This window comes from Geotrypetes seraphini, chromosome 15 (assembly GCF_902459505.1).
Source record: "Geotrypetes seraphini chromosome 15, aGeoSer1.1, whole genome shotgun sequence".
Classification (NCBI taxonomy): Eukaryota; Metazoa; Chordata; class Amphibia; order Gymnophiona; family Dermophiidae; genus Geotrypetes; species Geotrypetes seraphini.
In genome coordinates, this window is record NC_047098.1 from 1,660,218 (window position 1) to 1,683,643 (window position 23,426).

The 23,426-nt window shown below is 44.9% G+C and overlaps 1 protein-coding gene across 10 annotated transcripts in view; it reads right to left on the reverse strand.

Moving 5' to 3' along the window:
* The window catches only part of UBR4 (ubiquitin protein ligase E3 component n-recognin 4), a 283,469-nt gene that overhangs the window by 164,911 nt on the left and 95,132 nt on the right, over positions 1-23,426 (reverse strand). For all 10 annotated transcript variants that reach the window (XM_033921741.1, XM_033921740.1, XM_033921739.1 and 7 more), the window contains 10 exons: positions 19,057-19,120; positions 14,366-14,557; positions 13,735-13,805; positions 13,496-13,643; positions 11,460-11,687; positions 7,147-7,317; positions 6,847-7,029; positions 5,985-6,143; positions 5,415-5,567; positions 4,200-4,427 (listed from right to left, as the gene is read on the reverse strand). In XM_033921741.1, coding sequence (XP_033777632.1) covers positions 4,200-4,427; positions 5,415-5,567; positions 5,985-6,143; positions 6,847-7,029; positions 7,147-7,317; positions 11,460-11,687; positions 13,496-13,643; positions 13,735-13,805; positions 14,366-14,557; positions 19,057-19,120 — 1,597 coding nt within the window. The remainder of the gene's footprint in view (positions 1-4,199; positions 4,428-5,414; positions 5,568-5,984; positions 6,144-6,846; positions 7,030-7,146; positions 7,318-11,459; positions 11,688-13,495; positions 13,644-13,734; positions 13,806-14,365; positions 14,558-19,056; positions 19,121-23,426) is intronic.

A 23,426-nucleotide genomic window follows, 5' to 3' on the forward strand; every position in this document is an offset into this window, starting at 1 on the left:
TTTGGCCTTTTTCTGCCATCATGTTGCTGTGTTTCTATGAGAGATGGATCATGTAGTCCGTCTGACCTATGGCATTCAAAGGCTCATTCAGAGCTTTCTAGGAAATCTTTTGGGGTTTGACATAAATAAGAGGTTTCTGGACCCAGTACTAATTAATTTACATTTACAATTAAATTGATCCAATCACAATAAAGGACACCCTCACAAAGGCAAGTGATTATGCAGCAACTCTCAATTTCTTTCTTTTTTTTTTTTTTTTTAAATGAAAACCATATACAATATACCACAAGGAGAAATTAAGTTCTTACATGCTAATTTTTTTTTTAGTCCCTCCAGACAGGCACAGAAACGGATGGGTTTACACTCCTCTGCCAGTAGGTGGAGACTGAGACATTGACTTTTGGCTGTAGTATAAGTGAGCTGTGTGTCCCCTCTACAATCAGTCTGACAAATAACCAAGTAAGAACTTAAGCACTGTGAACTATAAACATCAACAACACTCCCAGAAGGAGAATACCAGAAAGGACAGTGAAAACAATGTTGGATATTGATTAGAATAAGAACCTTCAAAAAAGACCCCACAGCTTGCCAGCTAAGCCAGACGAACCAAACGCCACTGCTGTTATTGAACTCCCCAACAACCCTGATAAAAAGATGCCGTGGACAAAAAACCAGACTCTTTGTGAAAAACACAGAGTATCACGACAGGGCGAGGTTCTGTGCCGGTCTGGAGGGACTAAAAAAGAAAATTAGCAGGTAAGGACCTAATTTCTCCTTCTTTATCAGCCCTCCAGACCGGCATACCAAAGCAGTACCCATCATGGATGGGACCTCCGAAGAGCTGCCATTCGAACGCGCTCACTGAATACTGCATCTTGACTCACCTGAACGTCCACACAGTAGTGTCTGAGATGAAAGACTTTTTACAGAGGATGTGATGGACAAACTTTTGTTTACAGCATTTCCTGCAATTACATCAATGGAGCCAGGTTGACCTATGGCACATTTTGGAAATAAATTAAGACTTATTGTTTGACATTTATTTCCTAAACAGAAGTAAATAATTATATACTGACTATCCTTGAGAAATATGTTGTACTTTTACTATTTGTATTTTGTAAATCGCTGATTGTCCAGTTCTCTTCAGTGTAAGCTACCTAGAAGTCGTACGATTGTGGCGGTATAGAAGAATAAAGTTATGTTATGTTTTCAGTGTGAGCCATGGGTACCAGGACTGGGTTTCTCTGGAATGCTACTTGTGTATCTTTGTGAGTGCTTAAGTTTCGATTCCCTGCTCAGACTGCCGGAAACAAGCCCGGGCCACCAGGCCACTGCAAATCACTGCCGGGGCAGCAACATCAAAACTTTGTTTAAGCAGAGCTTCCATTTCACAGTCCTGAGGGTCTCTCAGGGCTGAACCACCTTCAACTGGCACGGTATGTCTGCGTGTGATAGCCGAGACCACCATATCAACCACAGGAGACTTAAAGATATCTCTGTTGCCATCAGGGATGGGGTAGAGTCTTGCCACGTGAAAAGGTGTGTCTGGAACTTTCTACTGAGCGTGAACTACATCCCGAATATCCTGATGCATAGGGAAAAAGAGCAGGATGCTGAACGAATCCCTCTCAGTAGAGGGTCCACCACAAGAGGGTCCTTAGCTTCCTGAAGATACCTGAAGAATGAGCTCCTGCAACTCTTCCCATTTAAATATGTGCACAACAGACACGTCCTCGCCAACTGGCGCCTCTAAAAACTCTCCATCCCAAAAAATCATGCCCCCTGTAAGGTTCTCCCCAAGAACCCATTCCTCATTTGGAGAAAACTGATCAGCCATAAAAGAATCCTCGTCCCAAGATGCCAACAGCCGCTTGGACAAAGGCTAAGGGGGTTGGACATAGGCAGCCATGGTAGAAGACTGAACAGGGGGGGGGGGAGGCTGTGGAAGGGACAAACCTCCCAGATGAATCTGAGACCCCTGGCACCAAAGCAAGACCTCCAGCCACCTGTAAATAAGCCTCGCACATGACCAACACCAAATCGTGGGGATGGGGGGGGGGGGGGGAAACCCCAGTGGCAACACAGCATTTATGTTAGGAGCAGAAGACACATGTAAGACCTGTTCTTGCCTTTCAAAGACAGGTGGAAAGTCGCTTGAGGCTGTGGGCAAACCAGATGCACTTACTGCTAAACTGTCACCAGAAAACATACACGGCACCGAAGGCATAGCCAACCCTGCCACTACAGCCAACCCTGCCGACGAACCGCAACACCAAATCCAACTGACCGCCGGCAGCTGAGAAAAACCCAGTGTGGGCGACAGGGGAAGCCCGGGGCTCACCCCGCCCCCCACGAAAAGCGATGCATGCACAAAGAACTCGGCACACCTACACTTGAAGCCGGGTCTCCCTTGAGGCACCCACCAGCCACATCCACCGATTGGCACCCACAAACAGCGCACTTTTTCTGCTTTTTTGAAGCGCTCATAATGAAAGTGTCAAAAACCCACTCACAACAATGCAGTGCAAAAACGGCAGCCTCAGGCCTCTCTTTTATTTTTTCAATAAAAAGCTCCTTTTATTTCTTGTGTCTTTCAATTTCTTCTCACAGCCAACCAGCTGTATCAAAAGAAAGCAGACCCCACAGGCACTCTAAACTGCAGTCAGTGCCAATATCGGGGGCAAGGCGTACAGTTGAGACTCCTCTAGATTCATAAAAATCTGGGGTAGTGGGGAAAATGGGAGGAGGGACTCGATCCTTCCAAGTGTGACACTCCTGAGGTCAATAGGACCCCCAAAAGGATCTCCCAAGCTCTGTCTGGACAGCCAAAGGGACTAGAAAGATTCACTAAATCAGATCCCAACAGGCCTTAACAAACCTCAGTACAGACTACACAATCTTACCACTCCACTTGCTGGAGACTGAGAAAAGACTGCACAGCCCATTTGTACTGATGCCAAAAGTCAGTGTCTCAATCTCCACCTGCTGGCAGAAGAGAGTAAACCCATCTGTTTCTGTGCCGGTCTGGAGGGATGATAAAGAAGAAATCTTTTCTGCAGTTTCCCTCTCTTTTTTCTATCAATGCCTCCTTTAATCGGCAAGTTACAGTAATATTCTGCATTAACTATTTGGCCCCTTGGAAGATAGTCAGTCATTATAACACCTTCCTGATTCAAAAACACTGTGGCCATGACCTTTCCTGCTGAATTTGGGGTCTTGAATTTTTTTGGTCTTGGAGAACCTGAGTGCCAATACTGCATGGAGTGTTGTTTTGTCTCAGGAACAAAGTGGTGTAACCATGTTTCATCAACAGTAAGTAGTCATTCCACAAGGGTTGGCACCAGCTCGCTGAAAATGCTGCAAAATCAACTTTGAAGTGTCCATTCGATGTTGTTTCTCATCAGCATTCAAACATTTGGGCACCCACTTGGTTAACAGCTTTTGCATATCCAGTTGCTCGTGGATTATACACCCAACATGTTCCCTGGATATCTCTAGTCTCCGGCAATATTCGCCAATTGCCAAAATCAGGTCATAGACATGGCATTGACACCATTTGAGGCCTCCCAGACCTTGATGCAACATCAGTCTCGAAATCTCAACGCTGAAAATCTGCACACCACTTCTTCACTGTGGAGTATGAGGGGCGTTTGTCATTCAATGTTTGCATTATGCATTCATGGATTTCCTTTGGAGTTTTCTTCTGCAGGAATAGGAACTTCATGATGGCTTGGAGTTCCACACTTAAAAATACCACACTTTTCGTTGACAAGGTCCAATCAATGATCTGAAACAACGTCAAAACACAGCATTACAATTCTGCAAACTGGCACTTTGCAAAATAAAATAACACGCTTTTCAGCTACAGTGGCAAAACAATACTCAGACTTTAGGAAGCACCCCCTTATATTTGAGGGAGCAGATTCCATGATTACAGTACTTTAATACTTCAGCTACAATGGGAGCTCCCCCTGCATTTGACATTATTTAGCTCAGGACATACAGGATGATTGGTCAAATGCACTGTGTTTTATCACTTTGATTTTAGTGGACTTAATTGGATAATATCAGCTGCTTGTGAGGAGTTTAAATCCTGCTTCTCCTCCAACAAATCAAGTTCACACATTCAGTCCATTCTTCCCATCGTTCCCCCTGCACCAGCCTAACCTCTAAGAGGAGATGAGAGGACCCCGACTCACCTTCAGTTCTTCATGGCTCACTTCAAGCACATTGGTAACATAAAATGGTCCATGCTCCGCACTGCTGGATTCTTCCATGACTTGTGTGTAAACATAACCTGCAGAGGACATAATGATAATAATATTCTTCCCTTCCTCACCAAACAGGAATGTGACGTCTCGTATCTTGGAGCTTGGCAGCAGAAAGTAGAAGGTTGGGCTCAAGGCATCAGAAGACAAATCATAAACCTGCAATGTAGGATAAGGAAAAAAAAATGTGCATTTTCCAGAATGAGGAAGAGGAAGGAATTTTTAAAAAAAAGTTCTGCCCTCCTTTCCTCCCCAGCAATGTTAATTTTCTATCAAAAACCGAAAGGGACAAAGCCGGCAACAACTTCAGCCTTCCAATCCAACAGTAATAAAAGGTTTCAGTTATGTAACCAGTCATGCAACTCCAAGAGCCAATTTCATTAACCTCCTGTCCAATGTTCCCAAATCCCATTGGCTCCCAATTAACCACCGTATTACTTTTAAAATTTTACTCTTAGTATTGAAAACTCTTTCCACTAATGAACCTCAATTTATTAATAAATTTCTTATTCCTTATACTACATCGCGTTCTCTCTGGTCCATTAATCAAAAGCTCATAGTAGTCCCCTCTTTGAAAGTTATCAGAACTTGACAACAGTGATGGCGAACACTTTGCCTCAGCATGTAAGAGAGGAAATGACCTTAGTTGTTTTAAAAGTAACTTAAAGATGCTTTTAATCATTAGTCTCCTTCCAGGTTTCTACTTTTCCCTCCCTAATGTTCTTTCCATCTATGGTTCTCTTCTGTACTTTAAAGCATAGAATTGTAGTTCTATCCCTTTTTACCTTGTGTATTGATTAGTCTGTAAGTCTGTTGGTCTAACCCATCATTTTAAACTTTAAATGGTATGTCTAAATATATGTTTATTTTTTTTTATTAATGTTGTATCTCGCTTAGTAAATCTAAATAAGCGATTCATCAAATTAAAATAAAACTTAAAACTCAAAGAAGATAGTTATGTAAGCTAGAAGATACTGTCTCTGGAACTCTGGTAACAAAATTTTGGGCCACCACACACAGATGTGATTGCTCTTGTTCCTCTAGCTTTCGCAGGGCCATTAAATGCAATTGCTTGTTTCTAGGCCTTCCTCTTCAATTGCTTTCTTGAAAAAGGTCAGGGTCACAGGCTCTTTTTCAATTGCATACCTTAACAAAGTCTGCAGTGACAATTGCCAATTCGGTTTGAGACCCTGGCAGCCATACGGCTTTGATGATGAAGTTCCCTGTCGCAAGCTGGGGATGTAGTACCAAGTGATCAGACACGGAGCCTGAACTGCTGAAAGTCAGAACATGGCAATCCTAGACACACAGAGAGAGGAATTCATGAACTTCTAATAGAAGACATTTACCTACAACATCGGAGTAAGTTCACAAAACAGTTATTTTTGCTCAAATTTGTAATTTTCACCTGAGATCTCAAACAATTTTGGAATACTAAGCAAAAACTCAAACTCACAACACATTTTATGAACACACAAAAAATGCATTGGCCTTTCAGATACACAGCAAATACACTTAGTGCATGAAAACAATTTCAAACTACCTTGTCATTGAAAAAGTCATGGACAGAGAAAGCTGTAAATAGTTTTTGAAAGGTTTGATTACACTCATTTTTGGAATGCTGCTATAAATCTGCATTTTTATTAGAATTAGTGAGAAAATGAAAACTCCATATGGAACCAAATATTGTGATGCGAGGCTTTATGTTCACACTACCTTGAGGCCACACACTGCCAGGTAGTCTTCTTTGCAAGGGTTTCCAGTCAGACTCAGTACCGTGAAAGGCACAGGAGCCGAGGCTAAGCGTGTCAGCGTCAGTTTCCTCTTGCTGGAATCGGCTTGCTTAAGGAGTGCAGATAGCTGCAAAACTGTTATCTAAGGAATAAATTAGATCAGAACAAGCTTCTCAGTTACTCAGACATTTCCCACACAAAATGTTATTTTCACGCATATACCGCGCACCCGTGTAAAACGCACATAAGGGTATAACGCGCGGGAAACCTAAATTTATGTAAAGAAATTATTATATACCGCGCACACGCATATACCTCGCATGCTGCTCCATGAATTTAAATCTCCTTCTGCCGTCCCGACTCTCCTCTCGCCGCCCTGCCCTCTGCCCCGAGTCTCCTCTCGTCCCGACTCTCCTCTCGCCGCCCTGACCTGCTCCCAGCTCTGTAAGCATGCGCAGACCATCTACAGACAAAGAAGATGGTCTGAGCACGCTTGCCGCTCAGTTTTTTAACCACACTGGCCCTCCCCACCCCTTGAAGTCCTGTCCCCCCTTGAAGGCCTGCCTGTCCCCCTTGAAGTCCTATCCCCACCCTGAAAGCCTGATGCCCCACCCCGAAGGACCGCTGGCCCCCCCCCACCCAATGGACCTCTCATAGCTTTGAAATCCTTGTTTCCTCTCTGGGACTTAGAGCAGGGTTAAACTCCTCAAATCTCCAATAGCTCCTCTAGATGCTCCAAAGGGGTAAGATCTGCCCTTTTGGTCTTGCCCCTTCGGGCACATGCCAATTTGTAATGATTTTAACTGAATATATAACTAAGGCTGTTATTTTTAGAGGCAACTTACTTTTCCTTTTTCATGACTGACAGCCAGATGCTGCCGACGCCCATGTGGGGAAGAGAGAACACACATGGCAACCCGCCTCAGCACGTGTGCACTTATGAGCTGTCGGATGGTCTGGCCTTGATCACCACTGTAATTCATTCGAACATTCTCAAAGGCACCTTCCTGAGAGCCAAGAGTTGGGACCTGTGTTGAAATAAAAGGAAAACAGAAATTATTAAATGCTTCAGAAAGTTGTACTTGGAGTACAGTGCTTCACTCGAAAGACAAAACATCTCCACAGTAAAAGCAACACTGACTCACCATAAGCTGATCTGTCATCTCCACAGTTTTGTCAAGCGTGTGAAGGTCATTGAGGGCTTGCTGGGCTCTGCTGCTACTGCCCACAGCTGAAGCTTGCTGGAAATTATTTTGAATAGCTTCCATTAGGAAGTTCAGCAAGTCCAGCAGCAGAGGAGCAAAAGAAAAATTAGCCTATAATATAGAGAAATTAGGTATGCGTCACTACTCAAAAACAGATATCTCACAAATACACCAAACATATATACAATGCAAGGCATGAGGTTTATTGCAGTTACCTAATAGTGAAGTGTTCCTCAATCACAAGAGTGGGCCACATGACAACAGTTAACATCACACACACTGAATTCCCCAGAGCAGTGTCTCAAGCTTTTTTAGCTCTGGCACACTAAACAGCAAATGTTTCTCACGGCACATTATAATTGAAGTTATAAAATTGCAAAACAAACAAAAAATTTAATTTGAGAGCTATTTATTTAAAACTAGTCTTTAAGCCCGTTACATTAATGGGTGCTAGCGTAGATATCTGTCTGTCTGTCTGGGTATTTTTTTTCTTTGTCTCTCTCTCTCTCCTTGCACACTGCCTGTCTGTCATTTTTTTCTGTCTGTGAATCTCCCTGTGCCCTCAGTGCCTCCTTCCTATGTCCTTAGTGCCCCTTCCTATGTCCATAGTGCCCCCAGTGCCTCCTTCCTCCCCTCACCCCCCCTCCAATGCCGGCCTGCCTGCTTGCCTCCCATCCCCCTTCCATTGAACCCCCCCCACGATGGCAGCCTGCCTGCCTCCCATCCCCCTGAGCAGCATGTTTCCAAGGAAACCACACCCCCCCGATGCCAGCCTGCCTTCTATTGAAACCCCCCAACCTCCTCCATTGCCTGCATCCCCCTTCCATTGAAAACTCCCCCCCCATGCCAGTCTGCCTGCCTGCAGCATGTTTCCATTAAACCCCCCTACTCCTCTCCGATGCCAGTCTCCCTGCCTGCCTCCCATCCCCCTGAGCAGCATGTTGCCATGGAAACCACCCCCCCATGCCATCCTGCCTCCCATTGAACCCCCCCCACCCGATGCCAGCCGGCCTGCCTGCTTTCCATTGAAACCCCCCACCCCACCCCCGATGCCATCCTGCCTGCCTTCTATTGAACCCCCCACCCCCCTCCGATGCCAGCCTGCCTGCCTCCCATCCCCCTTCCACTGAAACCCCCCATCCCCCCGATGCCAGTCTGCCTGCCTGCCTCCCATCCTCCTGAGCAGCATGTTTTTAACCCCCCCTGCGCCAACCCTAGGCACACCACTAACATGTTGCAACTCCCCCCTCCCCCCCGATCTTAGGCAAACCACTAACACGCTGCGACCCCCCTCCCCCCCCCGCCGACCCTTCCCGGCACAACAGAAACCCCCATTGACCCTCCCAGCCGACCCTCTCACCGCTAGACGGCTGACAAACCTGGCAGCTCCAGCAGCGTCCCAGGCACACTAAACACACTGCTTCGGGTCTTCTACTGGCCTAATTTCCTCTGCCGCGTCTCTTACTGTACGGCAACTCCTCCAGCCCCTTAACCATTTTAGTCGCTCTTCTCTGGACCCTTTCGAGTAGTACCATGTCCTTCTTCATGTACGGCGACCAGTGCTGGACGCAGTATTCCAAGTGAGGGCGTACCATGGCTCGGTACAGCAGCATGATAACCTTCTACAATCTGTTCGTGATCCCTTTCTTAATCATTCCTAGCATCCTATTCGCCGCCGCACATTGCGCGGATGACTTCATCGACCTGTCGACCAGCACTCCCAAGTCTCTTTCCTGGGGGCCTCTCCAAGTAACGTCCCAGACATCCTGTATTCGTGTATAAGATTTTTGTTACCGACATGTATCACCTTACATTTATCCACATTGAACCTCATTTGCCATGTCGCGGCCCATTTCTCAAGCGTGTTCTCACACACACACACACAGTTAGTTCACAGCCTCGGCTGTGAAAACTGCCAAGCAGAAAACCAAAATACTGGACAGGCAGCAACAGCATAATTCTTTTTGGTTATCGGCGATTAAAAACTCAAAACACACTTAAATTACAGGCACAGCGCAAGAAAAAAAAAAAAAAATAGGGGCTTATCTCAATGAAGAAAAACTAGAAGAAAGAAGAGTAACATACTTGCTCGAGACTGCCAGACACAAAGAAGTTCCAATAAACCTTTGCCTCTTTTCACACTCCAAAGTCACCTCAGACGTCGAAAATGGAGCTGGAGGGGAGGGACCCAGAACTTCTGGTGGTCAACCAAGCTCAACGAGAAAGTTCAGACTATAACTTGAGCAAAGATGACCAGCATAACCCCCTGCTCATCTGACACCTGGAATTAACCAGGTCAGGAGTAGAGAATGACACGGGGAAAAAAATCTGTCCCCTTCACTGGACCACCGTCCCCTTCACCACCACCTCACCGCCCTTCAGCGGCCCGAGAATCTCCCTACCTCCCCCTTACCTTCGTGGCATAAAGAAACTTAAGGAAGGGAAGGCGCGTGGCCCCTTCCCTCCCTCCCTCCGGCCAAATCTATCTCCCTCCCTCCCCCTTACCTTCACGGCGCTTTAGAAAAGAAACCGATGCCGGCGAAGCCTGCCTGTGCCACCCTGCAGTCACGTGTGTGTGGGCGGAAGCTTCTCCTCTGACAATTGTCATTTTATAAACACAAATAAAACAGAGCAAGGTTCAACAAAACCCATCTCCCCTCCCTTTCACAAATATCCCCTTCACTATTGTGAAAACTGAACAAACCAAATTACTACAGAATGCTACACAGAAAAATCAAGCTAACAGAATACTTTAGTCACACATGGCAAGAATAATGTTAGGGGAGTGCAACTAGGGCAACTGCCCCCTGGTCAGAGAGAGAGAGAAAGAGCCCTAAGCCAGCTGGAAGCTAAAGAAGCACAGCCAGGACTTTGCGGTCCCCAGTTATTTCTAATACCAGCTCTAGCAGGATACATATTTCAAATCTGAAATATTCTAATCACAAAATATAAAATAAATTAATTTTTTTTCTTTTTGTTGACTGGTAATTTTATTCTTCAAATCACATTAGTCTCAGGCTTTGGTTTTAGGTTCCTTTTGTCTTCATCGTGGCATGGCTGGCTCCTGAAGGTAAAATAGGTGTAAGAGGAGCTGGGGAGAAGATGCCGAGTCTGACACGGGTGCAATTTTCTTTACCACAGGAGTAAGACTTTTCACCGCTCCCACAGGGCGGTGAAAGGTCTTGTCTCCATTCCTGCGGTAAATCAGTTGCATATGTCTCCATTCCTGCGGATTTACTGCAGTGACCCACAGTTTACCGCGGTAAACAGTCCCCATATCATTCTCTAGACAGGAGCTACCAGGCCAGCATCAGGAAGGAGCTACATGATACATCCATAATCCACTTGGAAATAGAGAAAAATACTTAACCCAATACATTTAAAGGACAAAACTCTTGGGTCTATCTATTCTCTGCCTCCATCCTCTGGTAGATGGACATAAACTATTCATTCTGGACTGGTCTGGCATAGAAGTAATAGAACAGATTTTAAGCTGCTTATCCTAGTCTATCTTAATAATGTCTTATGGACTTTTCTTTTACAAAATTATCCAGATCTTTTTATCTATCCTGCTAAGCTAACTGCTTTCAAAACATTCTCTGGCAACAAATTCCACAGTTTAAATACATGTTGAGTGAAGAAATATTTTCTACAGCTTGTTGTAAATTTACTACTTAATAGCTTCATTGCATGCTCCCTAGTCCTAGTATTTTTGGAAAGCATAAACAAGTGATTAATGTCTACTACTACACTCAGTATTTTCTAGACCTTTATCATAGCTCTGCTGAGCCGTCTCTTCTCCAGGCTGAAGAGCCTGAACCGCTTTAGCTGAGAAGTTGTCTCATCCCCTTCTCTGTACCTCTTCTATTTCCACGATATCTTTTTTGAGATGCGGTGAGCAGAATTGCACAAAGATTCAGGAAAGAAAAGGGGAACTGGCATGAATAAGAGTGAAAAGTCTGAGAGGACAAAACAGATATGGTCAGGGAGCTAGACATATAGGAATTAATCTTTAGGTGATAATCCAATAACCACTTTCATGTTGATTAAACTGAGAATCTAGAAACCACTTAGAAAACGAGGCATTCCAGCTTCTAACTGGTCTGCAACTCAGTGTGCTTATATAGGCCTCTCTCTATTTGTCTACAAAGCACATTTTATCTCTATTGATGGTTCTATGTAGCTTCTATCTTTGCCAGAATTTCAAATATACTTCTGTATCTCGACACATTTTCTTCAGACAGCAGCCTCACCTGGCTTTGGAGCTCCTCTCTGCAGCCTTCAATGTTCCTACAGAGGCTGTTTTTCTTTGGTTTCTCATCATCAGAACTTTTTCCATCACTGATGGTGACCTTAATTTTTTCTGCAGAAGAAGTGCTAGAATGACGTACGGCACTTTCAGCTACCCTGAGCTCACTCTGGAAGGCAGATTCTTTCATTGTAGAACTCATGCCACTGCTGGGTGTTCTTTTCACTAAAGCCTGTGAATAAGATTACACGGGAATATCTATAAATATATAACAAGGAAGAACAGCCAAAAGAAATATGGAATTATAAAAACATGTTATAAATCGGTTTAACTCAGGTCATTTCCTAAACCCAGGCAGGGCCATTCTTAGGGCAGGCAACCAACTGGGGCTTTAGAGAGTCCTATGTTGTTGTCGTAGCCCAGTCCATGACGTCTACCTTTGTGTCTCACTCTTTGGGAACACCAGTGGGAGAGTATTGCTGGGTTTTTTCTAAATACAGTGGTACCTCGGTTTGCGAATGCACTGGTTTGCAAGTGTTTTGCAAGATGAGCAAAACATTCGCAAAATCGGCGCCTCGGAAACCAAGCGTGCCTCGATTTACGAGCGTCCCTCCCCCGCGATCCGCTCGCGTCGCACCCTCTCCCTGCCGTGATCTGGCAGAGAGGCTTGTTTTAGAAGCAAAATCTTAGCGTTTGAAACTAAAATATTTTGCATAAAAGACAAACATTTAGGAACAAATGCCTAATGGAACCCTACATAATGGTGGTATGGTCTGATGTACACCCTAAAAAAGAAAGGTCCGAGAGTGATAATATAAACTAAGTTCCTTCTATTTTGACAAGACAATAAAATGCTCCCATATGTGGGCGATGTCTTCTGGCCATGCACAACAGAACATTTAGAAGCTTGAGTTAAAGCAAAAGTGTCTACAAAGCCTCCTCATTCTAATTAGGGCTTATAATAAAAAAAATGTTGGAATTCAAAGGAAGATGGCAGGATACATATGATTGATTGATTTGGTTGTGCATATCTGTAAGAGATAAGCATCTTTGCTTCTTCCACAGCTAAGGACTGTCTCAAAGTCCTCTGTCTAGATGCTTCTTTAAGACAACGCGCACCAACAGACTTTCAAGTACTGAAAATTCTTAGCATTAACTTCTCAGATGATTATGATGAAAGTTAAGATCCAGGCAAGGGTGAGATAGAAGGAAGTAGGGCCCAGGTGGATGAAAGAATAGCTGTCCTTTCTCCAGTCTTACACAGCACAGTGCCACTTCCGTATTCAACATGAAGATGAACAAACCGTACAGACAGCCTTCATTTGTTCACTTTTTGACACAGGCACCAGGCCTGGCCATCTGAAACACCGGTGAGCAAGGAGAGAGCGAGACTGGGTTAATCTCAAGGGAGATAAATGGAAACATTCACAGAAATTGTGCACAAGAATTTGCCAGCTAGACAAGGCTTGAAGGCCTCATTCCCATTTCTTATGACAGTTAATATGACACTTTTTCAATCATGTTCTTTTAGAAAAGGCCATTCTCTTTGATCAAGTCATGGAAGGGAGGCCCAAGGTTATTTAATTACATTTTTTGTCCCCTCAGCAGGTTTGGTTTTTGCAAAAAGGTCCCTAAGGGGAAAAAACTGCCAAAACCAAATAGTTATGTTATTCTATACAAAGTCTTATATCCCACCAAATCCTCGCAAATCGGAGTTCTAGGTGGGTTATAAATAGCATTTACGTGAACATTGAACCTTACAACCAGTGCATGGTAAAAATTGGCTTGTAGCCCTTACAGATACTTCTGAAACAGAATCACAGCATATAGCATTATATCTATCTATCTATCTTATGGTACATTTTTGGAACCATATTCCCAATATATTATGAAAGCTAATTACCTTGTTTGAACCACCCCAACTATTTTATGTCTCTATTTATACATTAGTTTTTCTTTCAGTCGTTGTCCTCCTACTTAACATAGGAATTGTCACTTTTTTAAAGTATTTAAATGTTAAAAACAAAATGAACACTTCACCATGCAGCTGCCGTCTTCTTTTGCGCCACAGTCACAGAAGAATGAGCCATATTTGGCGTAAGAAATCTCATGATCCTTGTGACAGACTTTAGCACAAACTGTGCACACACCAACTCCATCTACCATCTTGCACGTGTGACAGTGGTACCTAAGTTGAGTGTTAAAAAAAAGAATCCTGCTTTAACCAATTTCTTAGGGTCCGAAGCTCAACTTAATTGTAATGGTGACCTTTTTCTTACCAGTGCTGGTTCATGAACTCTTTCTGTGTGACAGTGAATGTACACAACTTATTACAAAGAGAATCTTCATCCTGGGATCAGAAAACAAATAAGGACTTCAGTAATGAGTTGAGAAACAAGGAAAGAACAAAAGCATTCTGCAGAGAACAGAAAGAGCAAATAAAGGGATGTCGCTGTCACTGAAGCCACATTCAGGTAAATAATTTATTGATGAGGGGCCCACAAAGAGCTTTCAAACATCTATCCATATTAAAATAAAAGTTAAAAAGGAGCAAACGTCATATAAAAATAGCATAAATTTCAGAAGACAGACTGAATAAATTAGACATTTGAAATATAAGCTCTAAAACAATACATCTACAGAAAACCAACCATACATTACACAATCATATACATAATTGATAAATAAGTTTCTAAGCCTTCAAAATTCCAGAAGCCACTGAACTAACCCAGCTCACCTACCCCCAACTAAATGATCTAGCCCCTAATTCATCCTTCCACCCCCAGTCCCTCATGAATCCATGCCAACCCATGGTGAATGGGTGAGTTAACCAGTGGGTATACTGGTTCCAGTGCAAATTCTCTGAACCTTTCCCTCATCTCCCTCTCAACTGCTCAGTGAAGAACCTACCGAGTCCTCAGCTTGGGAGTCCTCCTCTTCCACTGCCAGTTCATCCACCCAGTCAGAATCCACTTCAATTGCTCTCTCCTCTCCATCAACCGGGGGGTGACTAAGCCCCTGCCCACCACTCTGACTCAATGCATTTGTAACATCAGCCAGATAAGATACAATGTGGCAGGTGCACTCCAGGATAGTCATATGCTGGAAGGTTTAATATTATTAAGTTATTTAACTTTATACATTCTCATTACTGAAAAAAATGCGAGTGAGAAATACGTGTAAAGGCCTAAGTATTAGTTATTCATATTTGTTAGGCATAATATCCTGCACTGCTCAACGTGGTGTGTATAATTCATTCATAAGGGATGAGGCTGGACATTAGCTGCATCTTACTCAAGGAAGCAGCACTTATTGGTCTGGAGATAAGAGAAGGAAGAGAAAGAGCACCAATCGAACGGTAGGAGGAGAAAAGTCCCCAGAATGCATCAGATTGCTTCAATGGAATACTGTGGGGCTAAATTTAATTGACTGTCACTAACACACTGTGTCGCAGGCTGACTGCTTACAGGACATCCTTCTGACAGCGAGAGAGTCAGCCTGCGCCTCTCCTTCTGCTGCAATCCCCCACCGGCGGTAATGGGAAGCTCACAGTCGCGGCTGGAGGACTTCCACACATGCACAGATGTCCACGTGATGTCATCGTGTCAACATCTGCGCATTTCTGGATGATTAGTATGCCGCCGCTTAAAAAGTTTGTGACACGCTGCTTTAATACTACAGTAGAATCTCCGCTAACCGGCATTCAATTAACTGGCACTCTCAACCAACCAGCAAAAAAATTGCCAGCCCAAAAAAAAAAAAAAAAAAAAGTCTTCCACGCTCCACAGTCAACCTCCAAACAACCCCCTCCCTCCAGCCCCCGAAGCAACAGCGTCAGTCAATCCTGACAACACCCTCCCTCCCTTACCGAGGCATTATCTGCAGCCGGGGAACACGCAGCAGAAGAAAGGTCTTGCCATAGCTGGCCAGAAGCATCTCTTCTGTTCACCGGCTGCCACTACTGCCTTGGTAAGGGAGAGAGGGAGGGAAGGGGGGTTGTCAGGATCAGCTGCTGCTGCTTTAGGACTGATGGAGGGGTTGTCAGGATTGGCTGATGCTGCTGCCTCAGCCCCAGAGGGCTGTTGGCAGGAATATCTGCCTGCTAAGACACTATAATTTTTACAGTAACTTTCAAGCAACCAGAAAAACAGTTATCCGGCGTCCACCATGGGTGCCAGAAAGCTGAGAGTCTATTGTATTACAAAATGAGGCTGTCACTTTCCACTCTGAAGACTAACTCAAACTTTGCAGATTTTCTTCTGACATTTTATCCTTAAAAGGTGGGAATTTCTTCTGTTTCTGAATTAAGACCTAAGTCCAGACAACATAGAATTATCGTATGATACCATTTTATTTGGAACGTCTATGAGGGCAAAAAGTCAAATTTCGGCAAAATATAATAAACTTTTGTTTATGACTGGAGTTGCCATGCAGCTAATTTTAAAGAATTAGAAAAACTGGGATAGATTAAGTTATTCATTCTGGTAGGAATCCCTATGTTATATCTTCAAAATGGAAAAGTTTATGGCCATTCAGAAGGGTTATTATAAAAAATTTATGGAAGTGTGGGAACCATTAACTAAATATTGTAAAGATTAATCTAATTGTATAACTGTGGAAAATGTGCACATCCAGGGCGGGGGTATGTTTTGGCATTTGTTAAGAAGTAAAGAAGGGTTGATTATAAGTATTTTTATGAGATGTTTTTAAATTGGAAGGGGATGGGAGAAAATAAGTTTTATCTTTCTTTTATTAAGCATATTGTGTTGTAATGATAATAATTTATGCAAATGCATCATTTGTTGTGCACAATTGAAGTTTCAAAGATGAATAAAGAATATTAAAAAAAAAGAATTCCCATGCTTAATTAAGCCAGATCGAATTGTTTTATCTTTCACATCTACAAATTCATAAATAAACTTTTATCTAAAAAAAATACAGGTTACACTTCAACCCAGCACTGCTCCGAATTCAAAATGGTACCCATGACCCCAAGCAGTAGACTTGCAGAACTAATAATAATAATAATAATAATTTTATTTTTTATATACCGCCATACCCAGCGAGTTCTAGGCGGTTTACATCAATTCAAAAGGATCTACGTTATCTAGCAGATTTACAAACAAATAAAATAAAACAGTTCGGTAACAAGTAAAAACTGAAATTGACCGAGGATGGGGGAGGATTGTTGAAGACTTGGAAGAGAGGAGCAGAAAAAAAGGGGGGGTGAATGTTGGGGGGGAGAGGAAAAAGTGAGCGGGTAGGGCCATTAGAGGTCTTGTTTGCTGAAAAGGTAAGTTTTGAGAGATTTTCTGAAGTCGAAGTAGGAGGGGGCTTCGAGGATCATTTGGGCCAGCCATGTGTTGAGCTTGGCTGCTTGGTAGGCGAAGGTTTTGTCTATGAATCTTTTATAGTGGCAGAGTTTTAGTGAGGGGAAGGCGAAAAGTTGAGTTCTACGGGATTTCTTGTTTATGTGATAGAGGTTAAAGTGGGGGTTGATGTAGCTTGGAGTAGCACCATTAACCGATTTGTAGCAGAAGCATGCAAACTTGAAAAGGACTCTGGAATCGAATGGCAGCCAGTGTAGTTGGTGGTAGAAGGGGGTGACATGTTCCCATTTCTTTAGGCCGAAGATGAGACGCACGGCGGTGTTTTGGATTAATTTTAATCTCCTGGTGGTTTTCTTCGTGGCGTTTAGGTAAATGATGTTGCAGTAGTCAAGAGTGCTGAGGATGGAAGATTGAACCAGCAGACGGAAAGCGGAGTCGTCAAAGTATTTTTTTATTGTGCGTAGTTTCCATAGTACGGAGAAGCTTTTCTTGACCATGTGTTCAGTGTGGTTTTCTAAGGATAAATTTTTGTCCAGAGTGACTCCCAGAATTTTTAGGGTGGGTTCAATAGGGAAAGTAATTCCTTTCAATTGGATAGAGTTGTTTTTGATTTTGTCATTAGGGGTGGCTAGGAAGAATTTTGTTTTGTCGGGATTGAGTTTCAGTCTGAACGAGAGCATCCAAAGTTCGATCTGGTTAAGAATATTTGTGATGTGGTTAAGTAGTTCTTTTGAGAAATTGGTTAGTGGGATGGCAATTGTGATATCATCTGCATATATAAAGAATTTGAGGTTGAGGTTGTGTAGGAGGTTACCTAGGGAGGCTAGGTAGATATTAAACAGAGTGGGTGACAGGGGGGAGCCCTGAGGAACCCCACAGGTGTTATCCCAGCTGTATGAGAAGGCATTGTTTTTGCAAACCTTGTATGATCTATTTCTTAGGAATCCCTGGAACCAGTTGAGGACCTGATCAGAAATGCCGATGTGTGCCAGGCATTCTAGGAGAATGGTGTGATCTACCAGGTCAAAGGCACTACTGAGGTCCAGTTGTATTATCAGGGCACTTGTGCCCTGGCTGAAGAGCGTGTGGAGGTGGTCAAGAAGGGAGGCTATGATGGTTTCGGTGCTGTGATTTGCGCGGAAACCTGATTGACTGTCACTTAGTATGTTGAATTTTTCAAGATATGCTGCAAGTTCCGCCTTTACCAACCCTTCTGCTATTTTGGTGAATAAGGGAATGCTTGCGATCGGTCTGTAGTTGGATGGGGAATCCGGTGGTTCTTTCGCATTTTTTATGATTGGGGTGATCATGATATGACCTTGCTCAGACGGGAAGTTACCTGTGGATAGGAGGGAGGTGACCCATGTCATCATGGTAGCTTTAAAGTGGAGCGGGGCAGCTATCATAATGTTCGGAGGGCATGTGTCCAATTTGCAGAAGGTGCGTGAGTATTTGTTGTAATATACTAGTGCTAGGGGTCACAGGTGAGGAGGGGGATCTCTCCCATTCCAGAGCACTACACTACCACTATAACCCCTTCCCTGGGTAAATCCAAGTGGGACAGCCAGCACCATGTTACATACTCTGGTCATGTGAGGGGCTCCCACACTGCCAATGCATCTAACGTGATGTCCATGAAGTGGATGCCAAGCACAACAAACTTTACATTTTATAGTTAAGGTGCTTTTAAGCACAATGCAAGGGTCCACTTCATGGACATCACGTTAGATGCATTGGCAGTGTGGGAGCCCCTCACATGACCAGAGTATGTAACATGGTGCTGGCTATCCCCCTTGGATTTACCCAGGGAAGGGGTTATAGTGGTAGTTTCCAGAAATAATGGAATTAGGTCCATTGTTCACCTTAATCCATTTCAAAGTCCCATAGATTCAGGCTCTCAGTGTATAAGAACCAGATTGAAAAGGGATGATTTTTGATATATTAATAGGATGAATATTGTATAATATAATATAAATGAATATTTTTGATGTGATAGGGATGGGAGGGGAGGTTAACTTTCATGAATGTCAGTTGATAATAATAGTAATACAAGTGATGTTTTTTCAATTCAAATGTTATTTCTTGATACACTTGATGTAAGTTGTAAAATGAATAAAAATTATAAAAAAAAAAAAAGAAAGAAAGAAAAGGAATCCATCAATTATCCTGAACTCAAATCTAAATCCAAGGCCTCAACCTTTTCCTCAATACCCTGAAACCAAGACCAAGACCTTATCTAATTATCTGTTGCACTAATCCAAAATGGCTTACCTTCCCCACCATTACATTACCATTCATCTTTTCTAGAACATTCTTCTGGGATAAGTATTTCTTACTACAACAGAAAGATAAAAAATATACATTACTTCATTCCAAATGTTTATTTTATACTAGCAAAACATAAATCAGTGAAAAAATTCCTATCCAATAGTGTTTATTGCATTCTGTCGGCAATGTCAACTCTACAGAAAAGAAAACATTAGATATACAATGACCCATTTATTTGGAATAGCCATAAGTCATGCTTTATTTCCTTAGAATCATTAAAAATAAATAAGGGGCTAAAATGAATGACATTTATCTTAGCACAAGTTGTATGCAATTAAGGATGTTAACATATTAAATGACTAGTATTTTAGCCCGTTACATTAACGGATGCTAGAATTATATGTCTGTGTCTTTATTTCTGTCTCTCTCTCTCCCTGGCCCCCTTTGACTGTCTGGCCAGGCCCAAGGGAAGCACACAGAACTGATAGTGCAGACCCAATATCGCAAAGCAAAGAAAGAGCTGAGGAGAGGCCCGAATGGAAACAGGCAAGTAGGCCTCTGCCAGAGCGAGAGAAGTCAGGAACTCCCCAGGCTGAACAGCCAGAAGGACAGACTGCAGTGTGTCCATGCGAATAAAAGGGAATTCTGAGAGTCCTGTTGACCTCAGTTTAAACCAAGGATGGGCCGAAAGGTCCCCTCCCTTTAGGGCCCCATAAAGGAAACGGCGTACCAGCCAATACCGCACTCCTGAGGGGACACTGGACAACTGCTTTGAGATCTAGCAAGCGCTGAAGGGTCTGGCGAAAGGCTAGCGTCTCCCATGCCACCTGTCATGGAGAGGCTAGATATGATCCGGCAGAGAGCGGGCAAAATTCAAGTACATAACCGTCCCGCACCACCACCAGGACCCACTGATTGGACGTGATCTTGGCCCACTTGGGAAACAAGTTGCGAAGCCGGGCACCCAAGGGAACCAAAGGGGGCGCCGGCAAAGAGACATCGCGCAGGACGGGCAGCAGGGGAACCGGGGGGGAACTCCCAGCCCCCCGACGAGCCCCCTGAAAAGACTGCATGCGCTAAGCCAACCGACCCCGGGGAAAAACCGGAAGCTTGGAAAGAAGCAGTCCCATGCCCCAGGCGAAACTTGCGAAATTCCCGCAGACGCCCCCGGGCAATGCCAACCCGAGATGCCAGGCGGGCACGGTCCTCAGGCAGACGGGGCACCTCAGAGTCCGTCAGAGTCTGAACCACCGGATCTAAGTCCTCTCTAAACAAAAAACAACCCCCGAAAGGGAAATTTTGGGAAGTTCAGTTTTGGACGCGGCAACCGCCGACCAAGCGCGAAGCCACAAGGTACAGCGTGCGGCCACCAAAAGTCCCAGACTTAGCAGCACCAAGTCACAAAGAACAACCCAGAGGAACGAGGCAGTCATCTCAAACTTCACCACCTCCTGATCCACTAAGGACCAGTCATCAGACTCACGATCCAGGACATGCTCAGACCACCGAAACACGGTGCGAGCCACCAGCCCCACACAAATAGCCGCCTGGACCCCCAAAGCAGAGACATCAAAATTATACTTAAGAAGTCTCTCTAACGTACGCTCCTCAGAGACCCTAAGAGCAGAACCGTCCATAACAGGCACGGTATGCCGCTTAGGAAGTGCCGAGACCACCGCGTCCCCCATTGGCAAAATTAAGGTAGCCCTATCCCCCTCCGGGATGGGATACCCATGAGCCAAGGCGCACATCAAACGAAACGGCGCCCGTAGGCCACTGCGCCAACACAAAATCCCGAAAATCCTGACGCACAGGAAAAGAGCGGGAAACAGGACAGACCCCCTGAAGCAGAGGGGCCCCCATACACGGGGTCTCCGGTGGCGCAACTTCAAAAATGCAGCACCAAGGAGACCTGCTACATCAGGTCTAAAAGCTCATCCCTCTGAATAAAAAGCGCACCACGGACGCATCTGCTCTGGAAGACGGGAAACCCGCCGCCCCGCTGCTAGCGGGCGTCCCCTCTAGAGGATCCTGGAAGCCCGCCAAAGCAGCCAGGTCCTCAACCATGCCAACACGCTCCTCTGACCACCAATTCGCAATCCAAGCCCCCCCGCGGGCGCTTGGATGAGGGAGGAGGAAGAGGGGATGCCAAACGAAAAGAGGGAGGCAAAGCCATAGGGGGCACGGAGGGAAACCACCTCCGAAACCCCCCAGGTGTACGTGGGACCCCCCAATTGTCTGCACAAAGAAAGAAATTAAATTGGGGACAAAAAACCCCTGGGGGTCCCCAGGGACTCCCTGCCCCAGCAGGGGTCCCTGCTGTAACCTGCCCCTGTGTTTGCAATACAGGGGGAAGGTCACCTGCGGTTGCAGACAAAATGGAGGGGCCAGACAGAGAAAATGGCGAAGTTCCCGCCAAAAATGCTCCCTCCATGGCCTGTAGCGGCTGAGAAGCCTGAACAGTCCCAGCCGCTAAAACAGGCAAGTCGGCATCAGCTGTCAAAAAATCAGCTGAGAGGGAATCCTTCGGGGAATCCCTCCGTGGGCAGTTGGGGAAGACCGGGCTTCCCCACTGCTCCCAGCCGACTCGCGAGGCACCATCGGCGGGGAGCTCTGGACGCCTGCAGCCGCTGCCGACGGAGCTCCACTACCTCACCGGGCCAAACTACCGATTGCAGTCCGGCCGCGAGTGCCTCGCGACTGGACCTAATTGTGTCCCACTCCCCCGGAGAAGGGCACAATTGCTCCATACGCGACCTAGCTAGAAACAAAGTGCCGGTTAGAAGAAAAAAACATTAAACTGACAGGGAAGCATCCCTTCAGACCGGCATAATCTCAGGATTTTTTTTTTTTTTTACAGAACAGACTCCACAGGCTCTCGAAGCAATATGCCTTGCTTGATTTAGGGGGCAAGGCTTACTGCTGAGGCTCCTCTAAAAAAATGTGGGGAGGTGGAGGAAGTGGGGGGAGGGACCCCGCTCGAGACCCGCCGGGTTTGACACCCCCGAGGTCGGACGGACCCCCAAACAGGGCCCGTCCAAGCTCTGTCCGGCCAAAAACAGGGACTAGAAACCCCCTAAACAAATTCCAACAGCCCTACCAAGGGAGATGGGTACAGATCACTCAACACCTGCTGGAGACTGAAAGAAGACTGATGTAAATAGAGAAGGGAGTATATTATATACTGTCCCACAGTTTTGTTTTCAGTCTCCACCTGCTGGTCATGATTGGATATATACCCATTTGTAAAGATTAACCTCTACTGGTCTGGAGAGTGCTAAAGAACAGCAGTTAGTACCCGTGGATTACAAAAGAAGGTTTGGGCAAGCTCCTAAAAGGAGTCTTTAAACTACTATTAAAGTACACAAAGGGACAGCAAGGAAATTTGCTCCTCTTTGGGAATTTACCAGGTACCTGTGACTACTGTTGTAAGAAGGATACTGGGCTAGAGGGACCTTCGGGCTGACTCAGGAAAGAAACTTGGGAGTATTGGTCGACAAGTCGATGAAACCATCTGCGCAATGTGCGGCGGTGGCGAAAAGGGCGAACAGAATGCTAGGAATGATTAAGAAGGGGATCACAAACAGATCAGAGGGGGTCATCATGTTGCTGTACCAGGCCATGGTGCGCCCTCACCTGGAGTACTGCATCTAGTCGCCGTACATGAAGAAGGACACGGTGCTACTCGAAAGGGTCCAGAGAAGAGCGACCAAAATAGTTAAGGGGCTGGAGGGGTTGCCGTACAGCGAAAGATTAGAGAAACTGGGTCTCTTCTCCCTTGAAAAGAGGAGACCGAGGGGACATGATTGAAACGTTCAAGATAATGAAGGGAATAGACTTAGTAGATAAAGACAGGTTGTTCACCCTCTCCAAGGTAGAGAGAACGAGAGGGCACTCTCTAAAATAAGGAAGTTCTTCTTCACCCAGAGAGTGGTGGAAAACTGGAACGCTCTTCCGGAGGCTGTTATAGGGGAAAACACCCTCCAGGGATTCAAGATAAAGTTAGACAAGTTCCTGCTGAACCGGAACGTACGCAGGTAGGGCTAGTCTCAGTTAGGGTGCTGGTCTTTGACCTAAGGGCTGCCGCGTGAGCAATTCTTATGTACAGTAGATGTCCTCAAGTGTTAATCTAAGTTTGCACCTGAGATGGATAACCTGGACATACTGGCCTCACTTGTGTATGCTGGACACTACAGACATTTTTAACATATATTTTCTCACAGCCTAAACCAGCTTTCTTTTACAAGCTAACCAGATGGCCCAGCCTGTACCTTGCTGTCTGTGAACACATGTATCCTTTGAAATGCTAACCCAGCTGGCCTTTGCTGCAAAGTTCTTGTCTCCATTCCCTGCTGGGAGGATACTTCTCCAAG